Here is a 21,054-nt window from a genome sequence, read left to right on the forward strand (position 1 = left end):
CCAGAGGTAAGGTGGGGAGAACACTCAGTATATCTAGACAGAGCTCTGACCTTTGACAAGTTACTTTTCCCCTGGTCTCGAGCTCCCTTGGAAAACAACCTGTAACTTATTTGGGAGGAGGGAAACCTTTGAGTAGAAAAACAGTTGGATCACGCTTGGAAAACACAAATAGTGAGTCAAACTGTGAGACCCAAAGACAAAGGACCCGGTACAGAGCAAACAAAGCTGCTCACAAGTGACTTTCTGTGAACAATAGAGGCCCCAGCACTACTTTGCCAGCCTCTTTCTTCCTTGGCTCTGAGTCAGTCTTTGGCCCATCATCACAGCATCAGTGGAGACACTTGTCACCGGGCATTCAGTTCCCCCACGGGCGATTTTTCCTTTCTGATCATTTGGTTCAAGACATTTCTGTGTTTTATCTAGTATTCTTGAGTTTCAAACCCATAACTATTGTGTGTGACCCCTGGCTAATTCCTTCTTCTCTCTCAAGTCTGCAAACGTCACTTCCTCCAGCTGGTTTTCCTCAACCATCTTGACTAGATTGGGTCAAGGTTATGGGAGCATTGTGCTCCCCCCGCAATAGCATCCAGTACTCAGCTTCTTGTAAGACCCATTCATTCATTCAACAAGTATTTCCTGCATCCAGTGCCTGCAATGTACCAGGTACGGTCCTAGTGCTGGGACTGCAGTGGAAGTAAGAAAGACCTTGACCTGCTGGAGGTTAAGTTCTAGAGTGAGGACAACAGAAAATATACAAATCCGTATTTTAATATCTGACAATATGTGCTATGGAGAAAAACATGGCAATACAAGGAGACGGACAGAGGGACTGGGGCCAAGCTCTTTTGGCTGGGGTGATGGGGGAAGGCTTCTTCAAGGAAGTAGCATTTGAACAGAGGCTTAGATGAAGCAAGGGGGTGAGCCTCACAAAGACATGGGAGGAAGTTCCAGGCGGAGAAGACAGCCTGAGGGGTTGGTGGCACCTGGCATGTAGCGAGGGCTTAAACGTGTGGAACAGATGGATGAATGAAATTTATTGTTGCCCACCTATGCACAAGACTTTGTATTTGTTATTCCTTTTATCTGAAATGTCCTCCTTCCTTTCTGCCTACCCAGTGCCTCCCTTTCTTTAAACATTCCCCGCCCCGAGTTGGCCCTGTCAAGCCAGGCTTACGTGAGTCCCTGGCCTGGGTGCACTCGACTGCACACACAGGCCGAGGCACCTGCGGGCAGGAGTCCGCCTGGCTGAAGCCTCGGGAGCGGATACAGTGAGGTCCCTCTCAGGCGGGCTCTCCAGCGGTGAGCGCTCCAACTGTGAAACCACAACCAGCCCCTGAGTATGGACTGAGAGGCACCTGCTGCTGTAAGACCACATGATCATACTTTTGGATCAAGCTCCTTTCTCCTTCAGCCCCCAGGGGAGAGAGGAGGGGCAATCTGCCCATCCCAGCTGCCCCCACGCCTCTGGTGTCCGTTGTACTGGATCCCTAATGGTGGCAGTTGAGCACACTTGCCCTGTCTGTCTAGCAGCAGCTGGCACTCTCTAGCTCCTGTGACAACAGCCTTGATTATATATATTTTTGTAAGTTACATTTCTGCTTCCTTTTTACTGCTACACAGTCCCAGAATGCTGGCCCCTTGCCCTGTCATAGGTGAGAGCCAGGCACGGCCACTTCTAGCTCTATGACCGGCACCGAGTATCGACAGGACTCAAACAGGCCAACTGTAAACTCACCAAGATGTATACATATTTCTTTTTTTATTACCAATCAAAAATAAATTCCATATATCGTTTAGCAAATATTATCATTGTTTTGTGACAAAAGACACAAGAGTCATAACAACAAAACTCCCCGAGAGTCAAACTCATAACAATGCCAAAATAAATCACAAAAATATACAAATTAAAATCTTATGCAAAATAAATATGAGTTATTTGCTACGATGGCTGTAACTCGCCTACCCATCCAGGGGCCGTTTGCGAAGGTCTCCCTTCCACGGGAAGACACGCAGGGCTGGGCCAGGTCAGGGTACTGCTCAGCCCAGGAACGAGAGATTGGAATAGGAGGTGAAAAATTGCACTGGGAGGAGGAAGTCATCGGACCAGTAATATGTGGAAATAATCATGACCCTCTGCACAAAGTGATTATAAATGGGGACAGGAAGAGGAGGGGAGGCGGGACCATCTCTTGAAAGTAACTGTGCGTGCAAAAAGGTAGCCGTGGAAGTGTGTGCACCTGCTCTTTTGGCTTCACACACACTCGGTTCAGGCCGTGAGTCTGCTCCACCTGGCACTCAGGTCCCAGGAACACAGCTCTGCGAGCCCCTGTGTGGACTCGGAAAGCAAGCTGCTTCTGGAGAAAACTGAGGGGTTTTCAGGCCTCAACGGGGGCCAAAGGTCTGGTGTCTTTTTTCCTTATGGCTTGAGAACCCATGGCTGTCACCACCTTCTCTGCAGACTTGTAGGAATCAATTCTGTGTCTGGAAGAACTTTAAAATGACCAGGGGCCAGTATACTTGGTGCAAGACATTTCCTGGTCCCCAACAGAGCACTTGGGGTAACAGGACTCACAGGCTGAGGAAAGGAGTGAATAAATAACACTCAGGAAGGCCTGTGGAGTCTCCCTCGCCTGATCTTGGGCCCCCCCCCGCCCCCCCAGCAACTGTTCCACCCAACCAAAGGGCCACCTTGGACCTTGGTCCTACAGCCTCCCCGATGGCGGGAAGCCTGCAGCACAGGGAAAAGGTGCTGGGGCAGAACTGCGCGTGGGGCTGGGGCTCTGAGCGCCCAGGACCACGAGCTTCAGCAAAGGCCAGGACGACATCTCACACTAGGATAACACACACGTGGGGAAGACGGGGCTGCCAGCTGTGTGCCTTTTAGTTAGATCTGTAAGTGCGTGAACAAAGCCAGGTGAACCTCAGCCACAGAGGAAAGGGCATGAAGGACCTGCTTAGGTTGGCTTCCTACAACGTCCTCTTGTCCTCAGTCTCTAAGAGGCACTGGGGTTTTGGATTAGAAACCGGGAGTCCGGAAAGAAGGGCTTGGTGGGTCAGTGACTGAGACCTGACTTTCGCTGTGGGGTGGGAAGGGGGATGGAACGAATTGCTAACGACGTAGATGCCCATGACCAGGTTCCCTCCTGGCCCCAAAAGGAGCATCGCAGACAAGTCCCCTCTAACGCAGTCGCTCCCCCAGCCTGGGGAAAACCTTTGGTGAAAGTGAGGTCAGGGCCTGGGGAGCAGGGGTTAGCAATCTTAAAGGTGTGAGACCCTGCCTAACACTTGAACTCAGCCCCATTACAAGGGGAGAGCTGTCCAGAGGGGCAGATATGAGGGACGGGGCGAGAGTCCTCAACGGAGCCCAACTCACCAGGAGAGCCCATCAGCAGAGTTCTAGGAGATTCCTGGGTCCAGCGATTACCAGGAGGAGGAGTGCTCCTCTCCGCAGTTGCAAGTGTCACGTCCCTGATCACGGTTCCCAGAATCCCTCGGCCTCGGTGACACCAGGCGAGCCTCAGCGCGTGTCCGGGCAATTGTTCTCAGCACTATTTGGTTCTTTGCTTCCTGGGAAGAACTTTCTTCCCTCCCAAGGGAAAACCTTCCTCCAGCAGGCCCGAGGGATGCCATCTCTGGAGGAGGCGGAGGAGAAGCAGAAAGAGGAGGCTTCCTGAGTCAGGGACATAGCCAAAAAGTCCCGGCTGCGAGCAGATTATGGCTATCGCTTCCCGGGGTGAGAAACCCTACCCCTTTTAAAGTTTTTGTGGAAAAAAAAAAAATTGTTTTTAAATAAAGTTCCTTAACCCTGTCTTCCCTTCCCCATATGGTATTAAAAAGAGGTGAGATGAGCCTAGTTTAGAAGCGCTCCTGGTCGCCGGCCCATTGCCCCACAGTCCAGGGTGGGCAGCCGCCAGCTCGGAGCTGTTCAGAGGTCCCTGTCGGAGGCCAGATCCCCCTCGGGTCGGGGGCCAACTGGCTGCTCAGTCAGACAGGCTATCTGTACCCCTTCCGGCCTAACAGGCTCCCTGTCTTCGTGTGGGCCCACTGGGGAGGCCCCCGCGGGGCTGGCGGGGGACCCCGGGCCCTCCCGTCAGATGGCGCCCTCGAGGGAGGCTCTGTGCAGCAAGGAGTTGCGCTCGTTCAGGAGAGTCGTGGTCTCGTCCACCAGGGGCAGCTCGGACTTGTCGGTCAAGTTCTCGGTACAGATGGTGCACCCATCCGGGGGGAACTGGGGGCAGTTCTCCATGCGTGAGGCCAGCAGCCCATTCTGGTACTGTTGCCGGGTGATCTGCAGGGGGAAGCGGGACGGCCTGGTTCACCGACAGCAGGGCCGGGGGGCCAACCCTACAGGAGACCCGGAGAAACGGGCAGCCAGGAGGGAGGCTGCGAGTCCAGGAGAGAGGGCGTGACCCAGGGGGCGGAGCGGAGGGAGGGGGTGACCAAAGAGTGAGGAGCTAGAGCAGGAGGGACATGCATCCCGGGCCCTCCGTGCTGGGTGTGGTGGATCAAAGAAAGAAGCTGCCGGTGAGACGCAGAGTGATCCAGACGCCCAGGATGAGGAGGATGGTGCTGCCTGGGGAGAGGGCCATGGGGAGCGCTCACCTTAATGTACTGGAGGTCCATGAGCGCCCGGACGCTGAAGTCGGAGGTGTACTGGCCCAGGATGGAGCTGCCGAACTGGCTGCTGCCTGCCAAGGGGGCCGTGCTCGACGCCGTTTCTGAGCGGTCCGGGTAGCTGAGGGAGGCCGAGCGGCTGAGGGGTGCGGGGTGGGATGGGGAGCGGTCTGTGGAGGGAGAGAGGCTGTCAGGCCGGGGGCCAGCCTGGTGCCCCTCACAGCCTCCCGTCCAACCTTGTCCACGGACACCCGGGCAGTAGTGCCCCCACCGGCAGTGGGAAGTAGCTCTCGGGCACAAACGAACAGAAGCTCTGCCTGCAGAAGGTCTGACCTCATCAATGCCAATGAGCTAGTTTGTTTAGGACTGTGGTGCAGTAAGAATTAAAAAGTCTACCCAAACAGATGAACAAAACAGAAAACAAAAACCAGAGACACAGAAAGTTTATGGCTACAAAACCCCTCATTTCCCCAACAGCTGATCAGACAAGGGTGACACAATGATGACCCCAGCATGGCAGAGGAGCCACTGTCCCTGTCTCGATGACAGCTTCTGTCAAGGGACATAAACTGCATACTTTTTTTTTTTTTTTGCGGTACGCAGGCCTCTCACTGCTGTGGCCTCTCCTGTTGCGGAGCACAGCCTCCGAACGCGCAGGCCCAACAGCCATGGCTCACGGGCCCAGCCGCTCCGCGGCATGTGGGATCTTCCCGGACCGGGGCACGAACCCGTGTCCCCTGCATCGGCAGGTGGACTCTCAACCACTGCGCCACCAGGGAAGCCCAAACTGCATACTTTTAAATTATATGCAAAGGAAGAACCTACAGTTTGCACTCTCTCACCACACGTCATACACCCCCCAACATGACACCCTGCTCACACCTCAAAATGCTCGTAAGAGCTCAAAAGTGTGCTCTGCACGTAACCTGTTGTGTGTGGAACAGTCCTGCCCTGTGTCTGCTGAGCCCAGCCAATCTGGCAGGGCGGTGGGGTGCAGCAGGTTCCTCTCAGAGGAACCTAGAGGCCCCAGAGCTCCAGGCTTCCCACTCTGGGGTGTCTGGGGGCTGGGTCTCAGTCCCCCTCCCATGAGGCAGAGCCTGGGGTAGCGGTGGCAGTGCCTCTTCCCGCCACTAGGGGAAGCACAGGCCTCCATTCGGTCGACTGAAACCAGGCAAGGGGAATGGCTCAACCTCCAACGAGGAAGGAACCAGCTCCTTATTTTGGAAAAGGAAGGGCACACACATTATTGTACATCATTAGCTCGTATTTTGGGGAACACTCAGAAAACAATGAAATGCACCAAGAAGTTAGCTGTGGAGGCGTACTGGCTTGTTTTAAACGAACAGGACGTGGACTAAGCTGATTTGCTTAGTTAACTAGTAAGTTACTAACTACTGAGTCAGCTATTCTAACAAACAGACCAGTGAAAAGAGCAACCATTGAATCTGGGTGGCTGAACCAAGTGCGACAGAATTGAGTAATACTCTACGTTTGAGTTTCATTCATAAAACCAGGAAAATACAGTCTGGATAGTCTATGATTAGGTGGTATACAGCCACTAGAGGACCATGTGCATGTATCACTCATTCTAACTTAAGCAACACCTCTGATTAAGTTCTAGCAAAGACCAGAAACACGAGGGATATTGCTTAATATTTGACATTAATTATTTGAATGATAGAATGCTTTTAATTAATGCTTATTAACACTCCAGGAACAGGAACTGAATTTAAACCAACATAAATTAGTCACATGGCCTATTAAAAACAGAGGTCTAGAAATCTAACAAAATATGAAGTGTTTGTTTCTGAATAATGAAATTATGATGCTTCTTAATTTTCTTAAGATTTTTTTCCACCTTCCCAATTTTCTAAATAAGCTGTGTTACTTTTATGATTAAAACAAAACAAAACAAAAAAACAGGGGGTTTGACTTGGTAAGTCCATTTCTGGAAGAATATTCTAAGGACATAATCTTAAATACAGAAGAAGTTTTTCCGTAAAGAGGTTTACATCATGCTGTTATACTTAGAATATAGACCCCCATGAATATGCATAAGGGGGAAAAAAACCAAATGAAGGCACACCTGCTTGGTGAAACTCTGTGTAGCTCTAACTAGAAAGTTTATGGAAAAGTGTCTCGGTTCCCATATTAGGTAAAGACATCAGGATTCAAACCATGTGTGCATCAACTCCCGGCCATCTATGAGACAGAAGCAAGAGCAGAAGAGGAGAGTGAGGCTGAGGGGTTGGCCAGTGAGGGCTGACATGGCCCATTCTGTTCTCATCAGACAGCCCCCTGCTCAAAGACCATTAATTGCTTTGTACTTCCCATCACTGCCAGAAGTTGGCTGTGTTTGAACGGAACAAGTGACTTCTAAATCACCTTTTTACTTTTTTTTTTAAAAGAGGATCAATTTTAAAAAGTGTGTTTTTGTACATTTAAGATGGAAAAAACCCCAGCTGTACAAACATAATAGGGGAAACAGTTGACTGAAGTGATAGGTTTTTAGCACTGCTGGGACCCAGGGACCTTCTCTAAGTTATGCACTGAGACCAGAGCTCAAAGACACTCGTAATGCTCTTCTCCTCCGGGCTCAGCAGCCCAGGCCAGAATCCTGACATCAGGACCTCTGCCGCCGCAGTATACATGGGATAGGAATCCCTCGAACTGAGTGATTCTGGGGCCAACACAGTTCCCACCGACCCTGGGACAAGGCTCGGGAATGTGACATATCAAAGGCCAGAAACAGCATGTTTCTGTGGCTTTTGGAATTTTCCTAAACACTTTCTGATTGGAATGTCACATTTTGGTTGTAATAGAGAAAAAACAAACAGTAACTGAGTTCTAACTAAACATTTTATATCAATTCTCTCACTGCTGCCAACAATTCTAAGAAGTGGGCACATGTATTGCTCCCATTTCACAGGAGGAAACCAAGACGTAGAAAAGGTAAGTCAGCTCCCGAAATCATTTAGCTGGTGTCTACGGAGACCCCATTCAACCAGGGCAGTATGACTGCAGCCACACTTCTAACCACCCAGCTGCTGCCTCCCCCTGGCAGGTGGAACCAGCAGCCAAAGAATGAAAACCAAAGCCTGTGAGGAAAGCTGGAAAGTTTTTTAGAGAAAGCTGATGGGGTGACAAGTCATCCTGCTGAGGCCTGTGAGTGGCCCCGAGCAGCTGGGCTCACTTGGCCTGGCCGGGAGCCACCCTCCACTCCCAACCTGTCACCTGCAGGCGTTTGTGTCTCTTCTCAAAGACTGAAGGACCTCTGGGGAAACCCTTCCAGGACCTGGGCAAAGGCACATAGTAATTGGGCCCCAGGCCAGGCACAGCTAGCACTGGTCAGGCTGGCCCACAAGTGTGAACAGGTGGGATGGCACAGGTGCTGGGCGGGGGGCGGGGCCCCCAGTGCCTGCTGGGAGCGGTTAATGCAGCTGCAGTGTGAGGGCTCAGGCGGCAGGTGGCAGTGCAAATTCTCCAGCCATGCCAAGTTACCTGAGAGCCGGGAGAGCAGGGAGTTCCGCTTGCCAGGCGGACACCTGACCAGGGTGGAAGGCACTGGAGCAAAAGAAGAAAAGGTCAGGGATGGGTGGGGTGGGCGTGGAGCCACAGGAACAGGATGGAGAAGCAGACTTGCTGGGGGCCAGGTTCCCTCGAGCAGAGAGGGGGCACAACAGTAAAGGGGACCCGGCCCTGACGGGGAGGGTGCTCAGAGCTGACCAGAGCCCTGATCAGAGAAGGGCAGAAGCTGGTGGAGTGTGCCCAGAGCCCCCGGAAGTCATCTCCCCTCCCTTCCAGCCACTGCAAGTGGGAACCTGGGGCCTCCACATCAAAAGACAGAGCGCAGGACCCTAACCAGGCTCTGAGGCATGGCTGCAGAGAAAGGGTGCTTGGAGGGACGTCCCATGACTGTGTGCCCTGCTGCACAAGATTTCCCCAAGCTGGACCGCAAGAGGTGCTCTCAGGAGGGGCAGAGAAGTCCTCCCCAGGTCTGAGGCACCTGGGCAGGGGCCACCTGTTCCAAAACCCAGCTCTGCAGCCTTGTTTCCCACTCCCCTCCCCCAGGAGCCTGTTCACGCTGGTGGAGGAGCTGAGCTGTGTCAGTATGCACGGGTGCCCAGCCCCCCACATGGGGGTCCTCTTTGTCAAAGGACAGTAGCAGGCACAGCATCGAGGCTCCCCAGGAGCTGCAGCAGCCCCCTCACCATGTGCCTGTCCCCGGCACCAAAGCAGACTTTCATTGTCCAGCCCGCAGCAACCTGGGGCCGGAGGGGTCACACAACTGGCGAGGAGCTGAGCCGGGCGAGATGAGCCGGGCGAGACTCGGGCCTTGTCTGCAGGGCACCCCCTCCAGCAAGGGGAGCCTGAGCCACCCAGGACTGGAGAAGCAGAGGGCGCCGGGGTGGCCAGTGGCCCTTCTCAGAGGCTGTCCAGTCCTTTCTTTGCCCCCAGGTCCCTTTATTCCATCAGAACGGCCCCTTAACCAAAAGGCAGTGGCTCAGCCCCCTGAAAAGCCAAAGCCATCTGCAAACTGCGCAGCCGAAAACCAGGCCCTGGCCTGGCCTCCAAACACGGAAGCCATGGGCCCCCTTCCCCCACCCTGACTCCCCTGGCCCAGTCTTCACAAGTGAGGCCCTGCAGCCTCCCTCCACCTGCCTCCCTCTCAACTGGCCTCCCGCCGTCAAGGCTAAGGAGGGCCACTGTGGCCCGCTTGCCCAGTCGGCCCACTCTGCTGTCACAGGACCGCCTGCTCAAGGGCCGCTAACGGCCTCCTGCTTCGTATGGCAAGCAAATGCCTTCAACTTCCTGCGGCTCCCTGACTCGTATCCACCCTCTTCCTCGCCTCCTGGTGGGCTGGTCTCACCACCTCAGAACACGCTCTCAGCTCCCTCCGGGCTTTCGTCAGAATCCCCTCATCTCTTCCCTCCACTCTCTGAACCCGGTCCCAAGGGGCGAGTCACTGCTCTTCCAGGCCACTTCCTCGAGGCCCTGGCAGCTCTGGCCCTCGCTGGCCTCCCCCCCGAGCCACCTGGGTTATGACCCTTCTAGGAGGCCCTAGGTTCTGGGGGGCCAGTCCGAGTCTCTCCCCCTCCAGGAGTGCTGGAGGGCGGCCCAGACATAGCCCAGAGACTCACCAGAGGGGGACGAGGACAGGGCCATGGTCCCGTAGTAGGAGAAGGCGCCCGTCTCAAACTTCATGTTCTCCTTCCCGGCCTCCACCTCCACCTTCCCCTGAAAGAACACGGGTCAGGGTTACAAACAGAGTTGAGAAGGAAAAAACACCTGGGAAGAAAAAGCCTGAGGCACGAGGGAGACGCGAGGAGTGAACAGGGCTGTGGGCCCCGTGGAGGAGCTAGTTCCAGAGCCCTGGAGACCCAGGGGCTCAACGGTGGCCTTGCAGGCGGAGGACCGGCAACGGGGAGCAGAGGCTCAAGGGCAGGAAAGCAGGTGAGAGGGCGGCTCGGGCACGGAGGGCAGGGCGGGGCAGGCGCACCTGCAGGATGAGGATGAAGTAGTCAGCCGGCTTGTTGTGGGTGTACAGGTAATGGCGGACGTAGTACTTGTTGTGCTCATCGAACTTGAGCTCCTGAATGACGTCTGGGTACTTGAGCAGCCGCAGCAGGATCTTCTCCGATATCAGAGAGGGGCTGAACTGGGGAACCTCTGGAGGAGGAGAGAGGAGGATTTCACATGAGGCCAGGCTGGGCGGGGCAGTGCCTGGAACACGGTCACTGCTGTGCTGGACGGCTCCTCACTGCCTGGCCCTGCCTCCCCGGAGGGCATGACCTTGGCTCCGGCCTCAGTACATGCAGGTCTGTCACTGGTTGGGCCTGGACAGTGGCTCCTGCACTAATAAAACATGACCTCAGGCAAACTCCTTCACCCGTGCCTCAGTTTCCTCATCTGTAAAATAGGGATTTAAAACTTCATGGGGTCGCTGTTTGGTGAAATGGGATAACAGACGTAGGACACTTAGACACACGCTTGCCACATGCGAAGTGCCTAATAAACGTGACTATCACTACTGTCAGTATCCATGTCATCAATAGCCCGGCAGGAAAAGCACAGAAGAGGGAAGGATCACAGCTTTAGCAAGTGAGGGCTGGGAAGGAAGTCAGACTGAGGGGAGAGGACAGAGCAGGCGGGCGTTTTCCTAATCAATCACCCGGGTCTCCAAGGGAGCTTTGAGTCAGGGGTGAGAAGAGAGAAAAGTCATTGACCTAGAAGTCAGGTCCCGAGGGGCCCAGCAGATGCAGGCGGAGGGGAGGCAGAGAGATGAGAAGGGAGCTGGATCCAGACGCTCAGAGAGGATGAGCATGCAGGGCTGTGGGCTGTACCCAGGGGGAGGGGGCATATGGAAGGGCCTCCTTCTCCCTCCTCAACGGGGAGCCCGGTGCCCACCTCAGGTCCTCCCAGCACAGAACAGCCAAAACAAAGCCGGATGGTTCCTGGAAGTTTGTAGCAGCAGCCCATTAACGGGGAAAACAAACCGCAGGGATCTTCGGTGGGGATGGAAGGAAAACACCTCGCCCCCTTCCAGAGGCAGGCGCACGTGCCCCAGGCCCTTCATCTGCTGTAGCCCTTGTCCCCTGGGGAGGAGTAACCAGAGGCCCAGTACGTCTCCCTCCGGGGCTGTATCCCACCGACATCCGAAGGCCCCCCTCATGCTCTTACCCGTGGACAGGAAGCGATGAGCAGCCAGAAGTAGCTGAGGAGAAATTTTCACCTTGAGTTCATTGTCAGCATCCTTGAAGGCTGAGAAGTCACGCTTGTTCTTCTCAGATACCCGTTTCCGGCTTCGGTTGTCAGCTGCAAGAGAAGGAATCTGGAACTGAGAACAGCATCCCCCAAGGACTGGGGAACAGACTGGTACCCACCCGCCGACTCCCAGCTCCGCGGGCCCTTCTTCCACCAGAAGCAGAAGCAGCAGTGTCTGTGCTGAGACACAAATGCTGGGAGGAAGAAAGGCGCCTCCTGCGGACGCTCCGAGCAGCCCTGGTTGGCGCCCAGCCTCCCGTCCCCACGGCGGCCTTCCCGCCTGGGGACAGCAGGTGCCAGTCTGAGCAGAGCAGAGCAGAGCAGGGTGGGAAGGGGACTCACTGTACATATCAGACTCGTCCAGGATCTCGGACTTGATGATCTCCTCGATGACGTCCTCCAGGGTGACCAGGCCCAGCACCTCGTAGAAGGGGTCACCTTCGCCCTCGTTGTTCACCTTCTGCACGATGGCCAGGTGGGACTTCCCTGCGGGGACAATATAATGAGTCAAACAAGAGCAGAGGGACCAGTCATGAGACTCCTCGACCAAAAGTTAACACATTTGGGGTCATAAGTCACTGGGGTGGGGTCATGAGCGGCCTTTTTTCCCTTTTGTGCATTTCCTGAAGCTTCTATTGCAAACAGACATTGCTTTCATGGAGAGGAAAACCAAAAGTATTTTTCAATTTAAAGGCATTTAATTAAGGACCATTTGTTTAAATAGAATGAAAAGGGCAAGGCCCTGCCTGGTGCCGCGCACCAGGGGCTCCTGGGACCCCTGGGAAGGGGAGAGACCCACCCTGACAACTCGTGGACAGAGGCAGCATTGGTCAAAGCCCTGCGTGCACCAGCTGGACATGGGGCTCCCCAGGGGGCCCACGCCGCCCCCCATGGGCCTCAAAGGCCACTCACGTCCCTTCATCCAGTGCTCCCTGGCAAAACTTCCCTGCGTGTACCCAGGGGCCGTGATCCTGCCCAAGGCAAGGGCTCTCAGTACCCAAAGCCATTAACAAATTAGCCCAGGCTATAATTAGGCCAGGCAGGAACTATAATTAGAGGAGGGCCACCCTTGGAGGCAAGAAAGAAAGTTAGGAGGCAGAGGATGGGGAGGAAGGACCCTCCACAGAAGCTCTGTGGGGCGGCAGGGCTTCCCAGGCCCTCCTTTGGGGTCCCACACTGCTCTCGTGCCCCTCGCCCCAGCGCGTGACAATGACAGGGTGACAGCCAAAAAGGGCCCGGCCCCCACTCTGGGTTGAACGGGACTGTGTGACCCACACACGGGGACACGGGTCTAGAGCAGCCTAAGGGGGGAGGCCCGGAGAGCTGTGAAGGTCAAGTCAGCTTCCCCTGCGTGCCCCAGTCTCAGCCCTGACTCTAGCGCATGGTGCGCAGAGGATGTTCTCCAGGTCTCTAAGGCCTCGGGGAATCCCAGCCCCAGGATGCATCCCCATAACTCCTAGGGGCCTCTGAGGGAGAACAGAGACATGCCAGTTCTGGGACCAGCATTTTGAAAAATAAAGTGAAAAATCGCAGAGTACACCGCAGAGTACATGGGGGGAAGTACTTGTTTTGTTTGTGTGGTTGGGTTTTTTTGTTTGGTTTGTTTTGTTTTAATTAATTGATTTATTTTTTATTTATTTTGGTTGCATTGGGTCTTTGTTGCTGTGCGTGGGCTTTCTCTAGTTGCGGTGAGCGGGGGCTACTCTTCGTTGCGGTGCGTGGGCTTCTCATTGCGGTGGCTTCTCTTGTTGTGGAGCACGGGCTCTAGGTGTGCGGGCTTCAGTAGTTGTGGCACGCGGGCTCAGTAGTTGTGGCTCGCGGGCTCTAGAGCGCAGGCTCAGTAGTTGTGGCGCATGGGCTTAGTTGCTCTGCGGCATGTGGGATCTTCCTGGACAAGGGCTCGAACCCGTGTCTCCTGCATTGGCAGGCGGGTTCTTAACCACTGCGCCACTAGGGAAGCCCTGTGTGGTTGGTTTTTGTGTGTGTGAAACTTTTGCACAAGGTGCCGGTCACTGTGGTATCCTTATTTCCAGTCGTGGTCAAAAACCTTTCAGCGCTTTGCCAGGAAGAACCATGGGCTCGATTAAAACTTTCCAGTGTCTTCAGAGCTGAGCCGGCAAGACCCAGAGCTCGGCCAAGGTCCTCAGCAGGCAGCAGGCAGTCAGGGTCAGAACCCTGGTGTCCGGCCCCCCGGCCTCTTCACCTGTCAGTGCTGCCCATGCAGGAGCGCTCTCTGGAGACAGAAGGGATGCTCTGAGGGGCCTGGGGCAGCCAGTTAAGTTGTGGCATCAGGCGGGAACCAGAATTAGAGCAAGGGAGCTTTTGCTGCTTCCAGACGGCACACCCTAATAAGCTGGGAGCGCCCAGTGCTGGGGAGACACGCAGGCCCCCACAGGCACTCTGGTGGGTGGGCAGGTAAACAGGCACACATTTCAGGAGGCCCAGTTGGCGGCATGTCTCAGAATTCAGGGTCCCTAAGCTTGGACTTGGAAATTCCATGGGTCGGAACTTACTCTACGGATGTAATTTTCAAAACGTAGAAAGACAGAACAAGCAAAGGGGTTCATCAGAACATTCTTTTTAACAACCTCAAACCTCGAGAGCAATGGAGCAGCAGTCCTTAACAGGAGCCACTGCTGTTCTGGGGAGAACGCGGCACAGCCGGATGAACCACGTTGTGGAAGGAAGCCCTGGAGAGGCTATAACAGGACAGAGTGCGTGCTGCCATCTGCCTGCGAGGGCCGGTGAGGTGTAAACTACCCTGTTAGTGTCTGGAGGAGATAACCATGGGCACCTTCGGGGATATGTGGAGTTTGAGGGAGGGGCCGTGTTATCCCTTACTTTATACCCTTCTATATCGTTCTACTTGCTAGGCATGTTTTACTTCTACAGTTTTTTTTTTAATTGAGAAAAAATGAAGGGGAAAAAACAAAATTAAAGCGAACAAAGGGAAACTGGTGAGAGGGGGTGAACAAGGACCCTCCATGCCTAACCTGCCGCAGACTGAGCCCCAGAGAACAGGGTGGGTGTGGCTCAGTCCGCAGGTCTTTGCTCACAGCCCAGAAGTCAGAGCGCCTGCAGAGAAGACACAGCTCCAGTAATCTGAGAAAACGTCCCCGTCCCCACTGAACCCTCTGATTAACCCACAGACTCAGAACAAGTCCTGACCCACAAAACAGTCACGGGTCACACTGGGCCTCACAGGGAAAGGTGGGTGGCTCCTCTGAAGGACCGAAATGCCCCTCCTGTGGATGAAACGAGCAGATTCCTTGAGCCCCTCTCAGCCCCCTCCCTGCTCCTCTCTGGGGCACCTTGTTTTGTGGAATCCACTGGTGGGTGTGGGCGCCCTCTAGTGGCAGCACCTTGCAGACAGGTACCCTGTAGGTAAGGCAACCTGGGGCATGGCCCACGGCCAGCCCTGCTCTGCAGGCTAAGAGCTTGGAACACTGCACTGACTGTGGCTGGCCAGTTGGGCCCCATGCAAAGGTGCTGGGCTGGGGGCCAGTCAGTCATCCTCTGCTGGCCCGGGCACAGGACCCTGGGCCATATCTGCCGCCTTCTAATTTATCTGCCCAGAGGGGCCATTCTTGGGTCGTAGCAGAACCATCTCCCCTCCTGGTCAGAGAACCTCTCTTGCCAAGGTCACCAATGACCTCCAACGGTGGGGTCTCAGTCTCAGATGACCTGCCCAGGCCACAGTCTCTGACAAGGGGCCAACTCTCTCCCTCCCCCTGGAAATCCTCCCTTCTCCTTGGCTTCCAGGACACGGCTCTCCTGGTATTCCTCTGACCTCAGGGCTGCTGCTTCTCCTTGAGAAGAGAGGGTCCCAGGGCTCAGTCCTTGCACCTGGTCCCTTGCCTCTGGACTTTAAATACAAATTATAAGTCAAGGCATCTCAAATAAGTATGAGCAACCCAGCCCTCTCCTGTGCTCTCTAGACTCACATATCCAGCCAGCTGCTCGCTGACAGCTAGCTCCACGTGGATGTCTAACATCCTGAACTTAAGTCGGCCAAAACCTAGCTCCTGCCCTTCCTCCAGACCTCCCCAATCTCCATCCATCCAGTGGATGAGGCCCTGGGGGAATAAACTTTGCCACCTCTATTGCTTTTCTTCCTGGCCACGCTGTGCGGCATGCGGAATCTTAGTTCCCCAACCAGGGTTCAAACCCGGGCCCCCTGCAGTGGAAGCGTGGAGTCCTAACCGCTGGACCGCCAGGGAAGTCCCTGATTCCTCTGTTTCTCTACCCTTCTACATCCAACCCACTCAGTGGATCCCATCGGCTCTGCCTGCAACGGACACCCAGAATCCAACCTCCTCTGGGAGCCTCCACTGCTACTGCCGCGTGCTGAGCCACGTGCACCTCCTCTCACCCAGAGGGTGAGACCCCAAGTCTTCATCCTGGACCTGAGTCTACTCTCAACACCACAGCAAGGGGGACCCTCTTGCAGGAGAAGTTATAACGTCACCAAACCCTTCAGTGGCTCCGTATCACTCCAGGTAGACAGCATACTCCTCGCAGCGGCCTGGGGCCCAAAGCCCTCCTGCTGCCCTGCTCTCTCACACTTGTGCCGCTCGGCCTCCTGGCTCTTCCTCAAACTCCTAAGGCTGCTCCCTCAGCCTGGCCTGCTCCTCCCCCACACACCTGCCCAACTCAGCCAGCTTCGGGTCTTCCTTCACTGCTCAAACGTCACCTTGGCCTACCCAGAGGGCCTCACTGAGTACTGCAACACTTCCTCCAGCCCCACAACCCTGGTCTTTAGTTTATCACCTACAATAAACAATAGAGGGCTTCCCTGGTGGTGGAGTGGTTAAGAATCCGCCTGCCAATGCAGGGGACACAGGTTCGAGCCCTGGTCCGGGAAAATCCCACATGCCGTGGAGCAGCTAAGCCCGTGTGCCACAACTACTGAGCCTGCGCTCTAGAGCCCGCGAGCCACAAGTATTGAAGCCCACGCGCCTAGAGCCTGTGCTCTGCAACAAGAGAAGCCACCGCAATGAGAAGAAGCCCACGCACCGCAATGAAGCGTAGACCCCGCTCACTGCAACTAGAGAAAGCCCGCGCACAGCAACGAAGACCCAACGCAGCCAAAAATAAATAAATTAAAAAAAAAATAGAACATGCTTGTTCCTTGTGTTTGTCGTTTTATGGACCATCTTCTCCCACTAGATTGAGAGCTCCATCATATCAGAGGCTGTCGTCTGTGTTCCCAAAACTCAGAACAGCAAGCAGCACAAAGTAGGTGTTCAATGAATGTTTGTGGAATGGATGACACAGTTCATGTGGATGTGCCTTAGGAAAAGAAACATAACCAATGGGGGAAGCGGGAGAGGGACGGAGACTAGGCAAAGAATTATTCTGAATTTTAGTAATCAAGACGTTTCTGTAGGGACTTCCCTGGTGGCGCAGTGGTTAAAACTCCATGCTCCCTTGGGCTTCCCTGGTGGCGCAGTGGTTGAGAGTCCGCCTGCCAATGCAGGGGACACGGGTTCATGCCCCGGTCCGGGAAGATCCCACATGCCGCGGAGCGGCTGGGCCCGTGAGCCGTGGCCGCTAAGCCTGCACGTCCGGAGACTGTGTTCCGCAATGGGAGAGGCCGCAGCAGTGAGAGGCCCGCGTACTGAAAAAACAAAAAAGAAAACAAAAAAAAAACTCCATGCTCCCAATGCAGGGGGCCCAGGTTCGATCCCTGGTCAGGGAACTAGATCCCACATGCATGCCACAACTAAGAGTCTGCATGCCACAACTAAGGAGCCCATGTGCCACAACTAAGGAGCTGGCGAGCTGCAACTAAGACCCGGTGCAACCAAGTAAATAAATAAATATTTTTTAAAAAAAGCAACGGGAGGTGATGACTTTAAAAAAAAAAGCAGCTTCTGAACAGTAATTCAGAAATTACTATTAACTGATTTACCATTTAGAATAAGAGGATCAACTTAGGACTTACATTTATGATTCTCATTGTATGGAGTTTAAATCTAACACAGAATTTCATTTTAATGAGTTACCTCATTTGATTATTAGTATCCATTCAACTGGATAATTGGATTTTGGGGGGAGAAGTGGGGTGAGAAATGAAACATGAAAATTGACATGATACATCTACTCCAAAAGCTGAGAATCCCACGTTTTCCAAGGCAGTCCTTATTCAAAGAAAAGAAGGCTGAGACAATGTAGCAAAATGATTATATTTGGCTGCCCCCTATGAAATTGCTGATATTTCACTATTTTTGACCAAAAAAAAAAAAAAAAGACAATTTCAATTCATATGGTTTAACCTAACAGTATGGGGGTTTCAGTATGGTTTCTGTTTTCTTTTTTATACTTCCCTAAATAGAAATTCTAAAATTTCCATAACAATGGTATAATTAGAAAGAAACACATAAGAAAGAAAGAAACTCTTAAAAATACTCTCACACTGCTTTGCTAGGGCTTGGAGCTTCCTCAGCCTTCTAGATTCAAGCACTGCTAGGAAGGGGCAACCTGGCTGTGGGGAAGGGAAGGAGGCACCTTGAAATTGCTGTCCTGAGGTCACCTCTGGGCCACATCTGGCTGCAAGCTTGCCCTCTCCGCCCTTGTCAGCCTTTGTCCAGGTCAGAAAGCTGCACGAGGCCTCTAGAAACCCCCGCGGGATCGGCAGATGCAGACAGCAAGCCTGGGCCTCTTTCACTGCCCTCTCCCACCTGGAAGAGGGGGCAAGCAGAGGGAGGACCTGCCTGAGTCCCTCAACAACCTCTTTACCCTTCCACCAGCCCGTTGGCACTCACTGCCCCCGCGCCGCCCCGCCCCAGTTCTTCCTTTCCCAGCACTTGGAAGGCCGCGGGCTGTGCCGTCGGCTGCCTGGCATCCAGCTCCCCGCGGACCAGGACCAGGATGCAGCTCAGCCTGGCCTGCACCGTGATTCACTTCTCTCCAAGAGCCCCCCATCCCTCGCCCAGTGCACAGCAGATGCTCCAAACTCTGCTAGAAACATACAGGGAGGTCTCCAGGGGCCCTGGAAAGCCCAGTCCTCCACCGCCCACAATGCCCATTTTAGCAAACAGCTGTGTCCTCCTCCCCCCTTCCCCCCGCCCCGTAAAAAACCTTTATAGTCTCTCAAAGATCATAAGAAAAACACATTACTAGGTGCTGAGTTTCAAAGTCCACAAGGGCTCCGAGAGGCCCTACTCGCCAGCTCCAGTTGCCTTTTCTCATGGGGAAGATCCAGGGGCCCCAGATCAGACGTGGGATTACCGCCACCCAAGATGGTGTCCTTGGCATCTCTCTCTGGCCTCTCTCTCTGGCCTCCCTCGCTGGCCTCCCGGCAGGTCCCACCTCCTGCCATCCCAGGTTCCAAGACTGGCCCTGAGCTCTCAGGCACCCCCCATGGGGAGAGGAGCTGGCCAGGCAGCCACCTGCCAAGTGCAGACCCATTGCCCAAGACATAGCCTTGGGCGATGAGTCTGCACTTGCAGACAACGGGCACCCTGATTTCCTGGGAATCCCCCTCCTCCGCCGCCCTCCACCGGCCAGGGCAGGATTAGGCTGATGATTAATAGCCTGACCGCAGCCAGCAGGAAGAGCCGTGGCCCATCCCAGCAAGAAGCCAGGGGCCAGGGTGACAGAGGAACCAGAGGGGCGGAGCACAGCCCTCCCAACTCAGCTCCAAGGGGGTGGGAGAGTTACATGCAAAAAGAATACTGCAGAGCATCCAGGGCAGAGAGGGCCGGCCGGACTGGGGAGGGCCGGATGGAAGTTGTTTAATCAATAAGGAATTTAAAAGAACAGTGAGAAAATTTTTTTTAATTTTTTTAATTAAAAAAAAAGCACTGAGGAGGTCCTTAATTTTAATATAAATTAAAATATAAGACTGGTGACTAAAAGAGTGCAGTACTGGAGAGAACAACGACATTTTTCCGTCATGACCTGGCAGTATGCGTCAAGATGTAAAATGTATAAGACCTTGGACTCCGTTTCTTTCACTTCTAGGAAAGACCTTAGCACAAAGGAAGTGCCCAAGCCATGTGCAAGGTGTGCCCAGGAGGGTCCACCCAGTGTGGTTTATGACACAGTACTGCAGCCACTAAAAAGGCTGATGTAGATATAGATTTATTTTAAAAGACGGTGGTTCACTGTTTGTGTAAAGCAGAAAGTTACAAAACAGGACAGTAAGAGCAATACTGGTTTCTTTTGCTTTTGCTTGATGCATTTTAAAGTCAACATGTTTTACTTAATTTTTACATTTATAATCAGAAAAGAGAAGAAGGATGTCTCATTTTAAGGGGGAGAAGCAATACAGTTCATTGCTGACTCACTAGAAGAAAACGCAACAAAAACATTTGCGGTGGTAGGATGAGGGTGACTTTGATTTTTATTTCTTAATCATTTTCCACCTTTCTAAAAGTTTCTACAATAAATATATTACTTTTATTTTAATTAAAAATACAAGGTACACTTTTCTGCACCTCACATGTTGCCCTCAGAGAGGTCACTGGAGCGCAGAGCTGCTCCCCACTCCGTGGCCCAAGAGCTCGGATTGTGGGCACCAGTGTGGATGTGGATCTGACCCTCTCCCTTCTGCTGATGAACACATTATTGTTGCCAGGTTTATTTCTACTGCAAACAATGCTGTAAGGATGATCCCTGTATGTCCACCATTTTTGACCCACGTGAGATACATTTATAGTTGTGGAGTCACAGGTCAAAGGGCAAATTTGATAGAAAACTCCCAATTGCCCTCCCCAGTGTGGGTCCCGGTTTACACTCACCCGGGCGGTTCTTGACTCATGCCTCCTTGTCCAGATGAGGCTCAATATACAGCAGGTGCCCGACAGGCAAGCTAGCCAATGAATATCACCAGTGAAAATACCGCATTATAGTGGGTTATGTTTTTGTTTGGTTTTGATAAATTTATTTTATTTTTATTTATTTTTGGCTGCATTGGGTCCTCGCTGCTGCACGCCAGCCCTCTCCAGTTGCGGCGAGCGGCGGTCACTCCTCACTGCGGTGCACAGGCCTCTCATTGCGGTGGCCTCTCCCGTTGTGGAGCACGGGCTCTAGGCGCGTGGGCTCAGTAGTTGTGGCTCGCGGGCTCTAGAGCACAGGCTCAGTAGTTGTGGCACACGGGTTTAGTTGCTCCGCGGCATGTGGGATCTTCCCGGACCAGGCCTCGAACCCGTGTCCCCTGCGTTGGCAGGCGGATTCTTAACCACTACGCCACCAGGGAAGCTCCAACGGGTTATGTTTTTAAAAGGAAGGAAATGAAAATGTAAGGCAAGACAAAAGGTAAAACAGAGTAAAGCAGAAAAAAAAAGACAGTGATAGGAGGACAGCTGCATGGAAAAGAGAAATGGAAATGGAGACACTGGGGCCCACTTGCCAAAACAGACAGGGGTCTGCAGGTAAAAGGGGTTCTAGAGACTGACCAGGAGATCGACAAGCCGAGCCACCCCGAGCAAGACGACAACGCAGTCACGGCCCGTCCAGGACCTTTCAGAACAGGGTCTCCCAACGGGGTACTCATCCCTTACACAGTTTCTGTTTATTTTTAATCCAAGATAAATAAGCAACTTTAGCTTTTGTTTCTACACAGACTGACCACGGGTGGGCCTGGACCAGGCCTGCAAGCCAGCTGGTCACCAGTCACCGCAGGTGACCACGGGGCTCCGGATGTCCTGCACATACACACTCACTCAT

At 53.6% G+C, this 21,054-nt stretch overlaps 1 protein-coding gene across 2 annotated transcripts in view; it reads right to left on the reverse strand.

Annotated features, from left to right (window-relative positions):
• Positions 1-1,742: 1,742 nt before the first annotated feature.
• CNNM4 (cyclin and CBS domain divalent metal cation transport mediator 4) overlaps positions 1,743-21,054 on the reverse strand; it is a 36,696-nt gene continuing 17,384 nt past the window's right edge. The window contains exons 2-8 of one of the 2 annotated variants that reach the window (XR_010934343.1): positions 11,722-11,865; positions 11,296-11,430; positions 10,115-10,284; positions 9,756-9,852; positions 4,603-4,784; positions 3,374-4,288; positions 1,743-2,575 (exon numbers count right to left, since the gene is read on the reverse strand). Coding sequence is in view for 1 of the 2 variants with exons in the window: in XM_067704257.1 (XP_067560358.1) it covers positions 4,091-4,288; positions 4,603-4,784; positions 9,756-9,852; positions 10,115-10,284; positions 11,296-11,430; positions 11,722-11,865 (926 nt within the window). In the remaining variant the exon portion in view is untranslated. Of the gene's footprint in view, positions 4,289-4,602; positions 4,785-9,755; positions 9,853-10,114; positions 10,285-11,295; positions 11,431-11,721; positions 11,866-21,054 lie in introns of both variants that reach the window. The other variant, XM_067704257.1, reaches the window with a different exon arrangement.

The sequence above is a fragment of the Pseudorca crassidens genome, chromosome 14, assembly GCF_039906515.1.
Source record: "Pseudorca crassidens isolate mPseCra1 chromosome 14, mPseCra1.hap1, whole genome shotgun sequence".
Lineage (NCBI taxonomy): Eukaryota > Metazoa > Chordata > Mammalia > Artiodactyla > Delphinidae > Pseudorca > Pseudorca crassidens.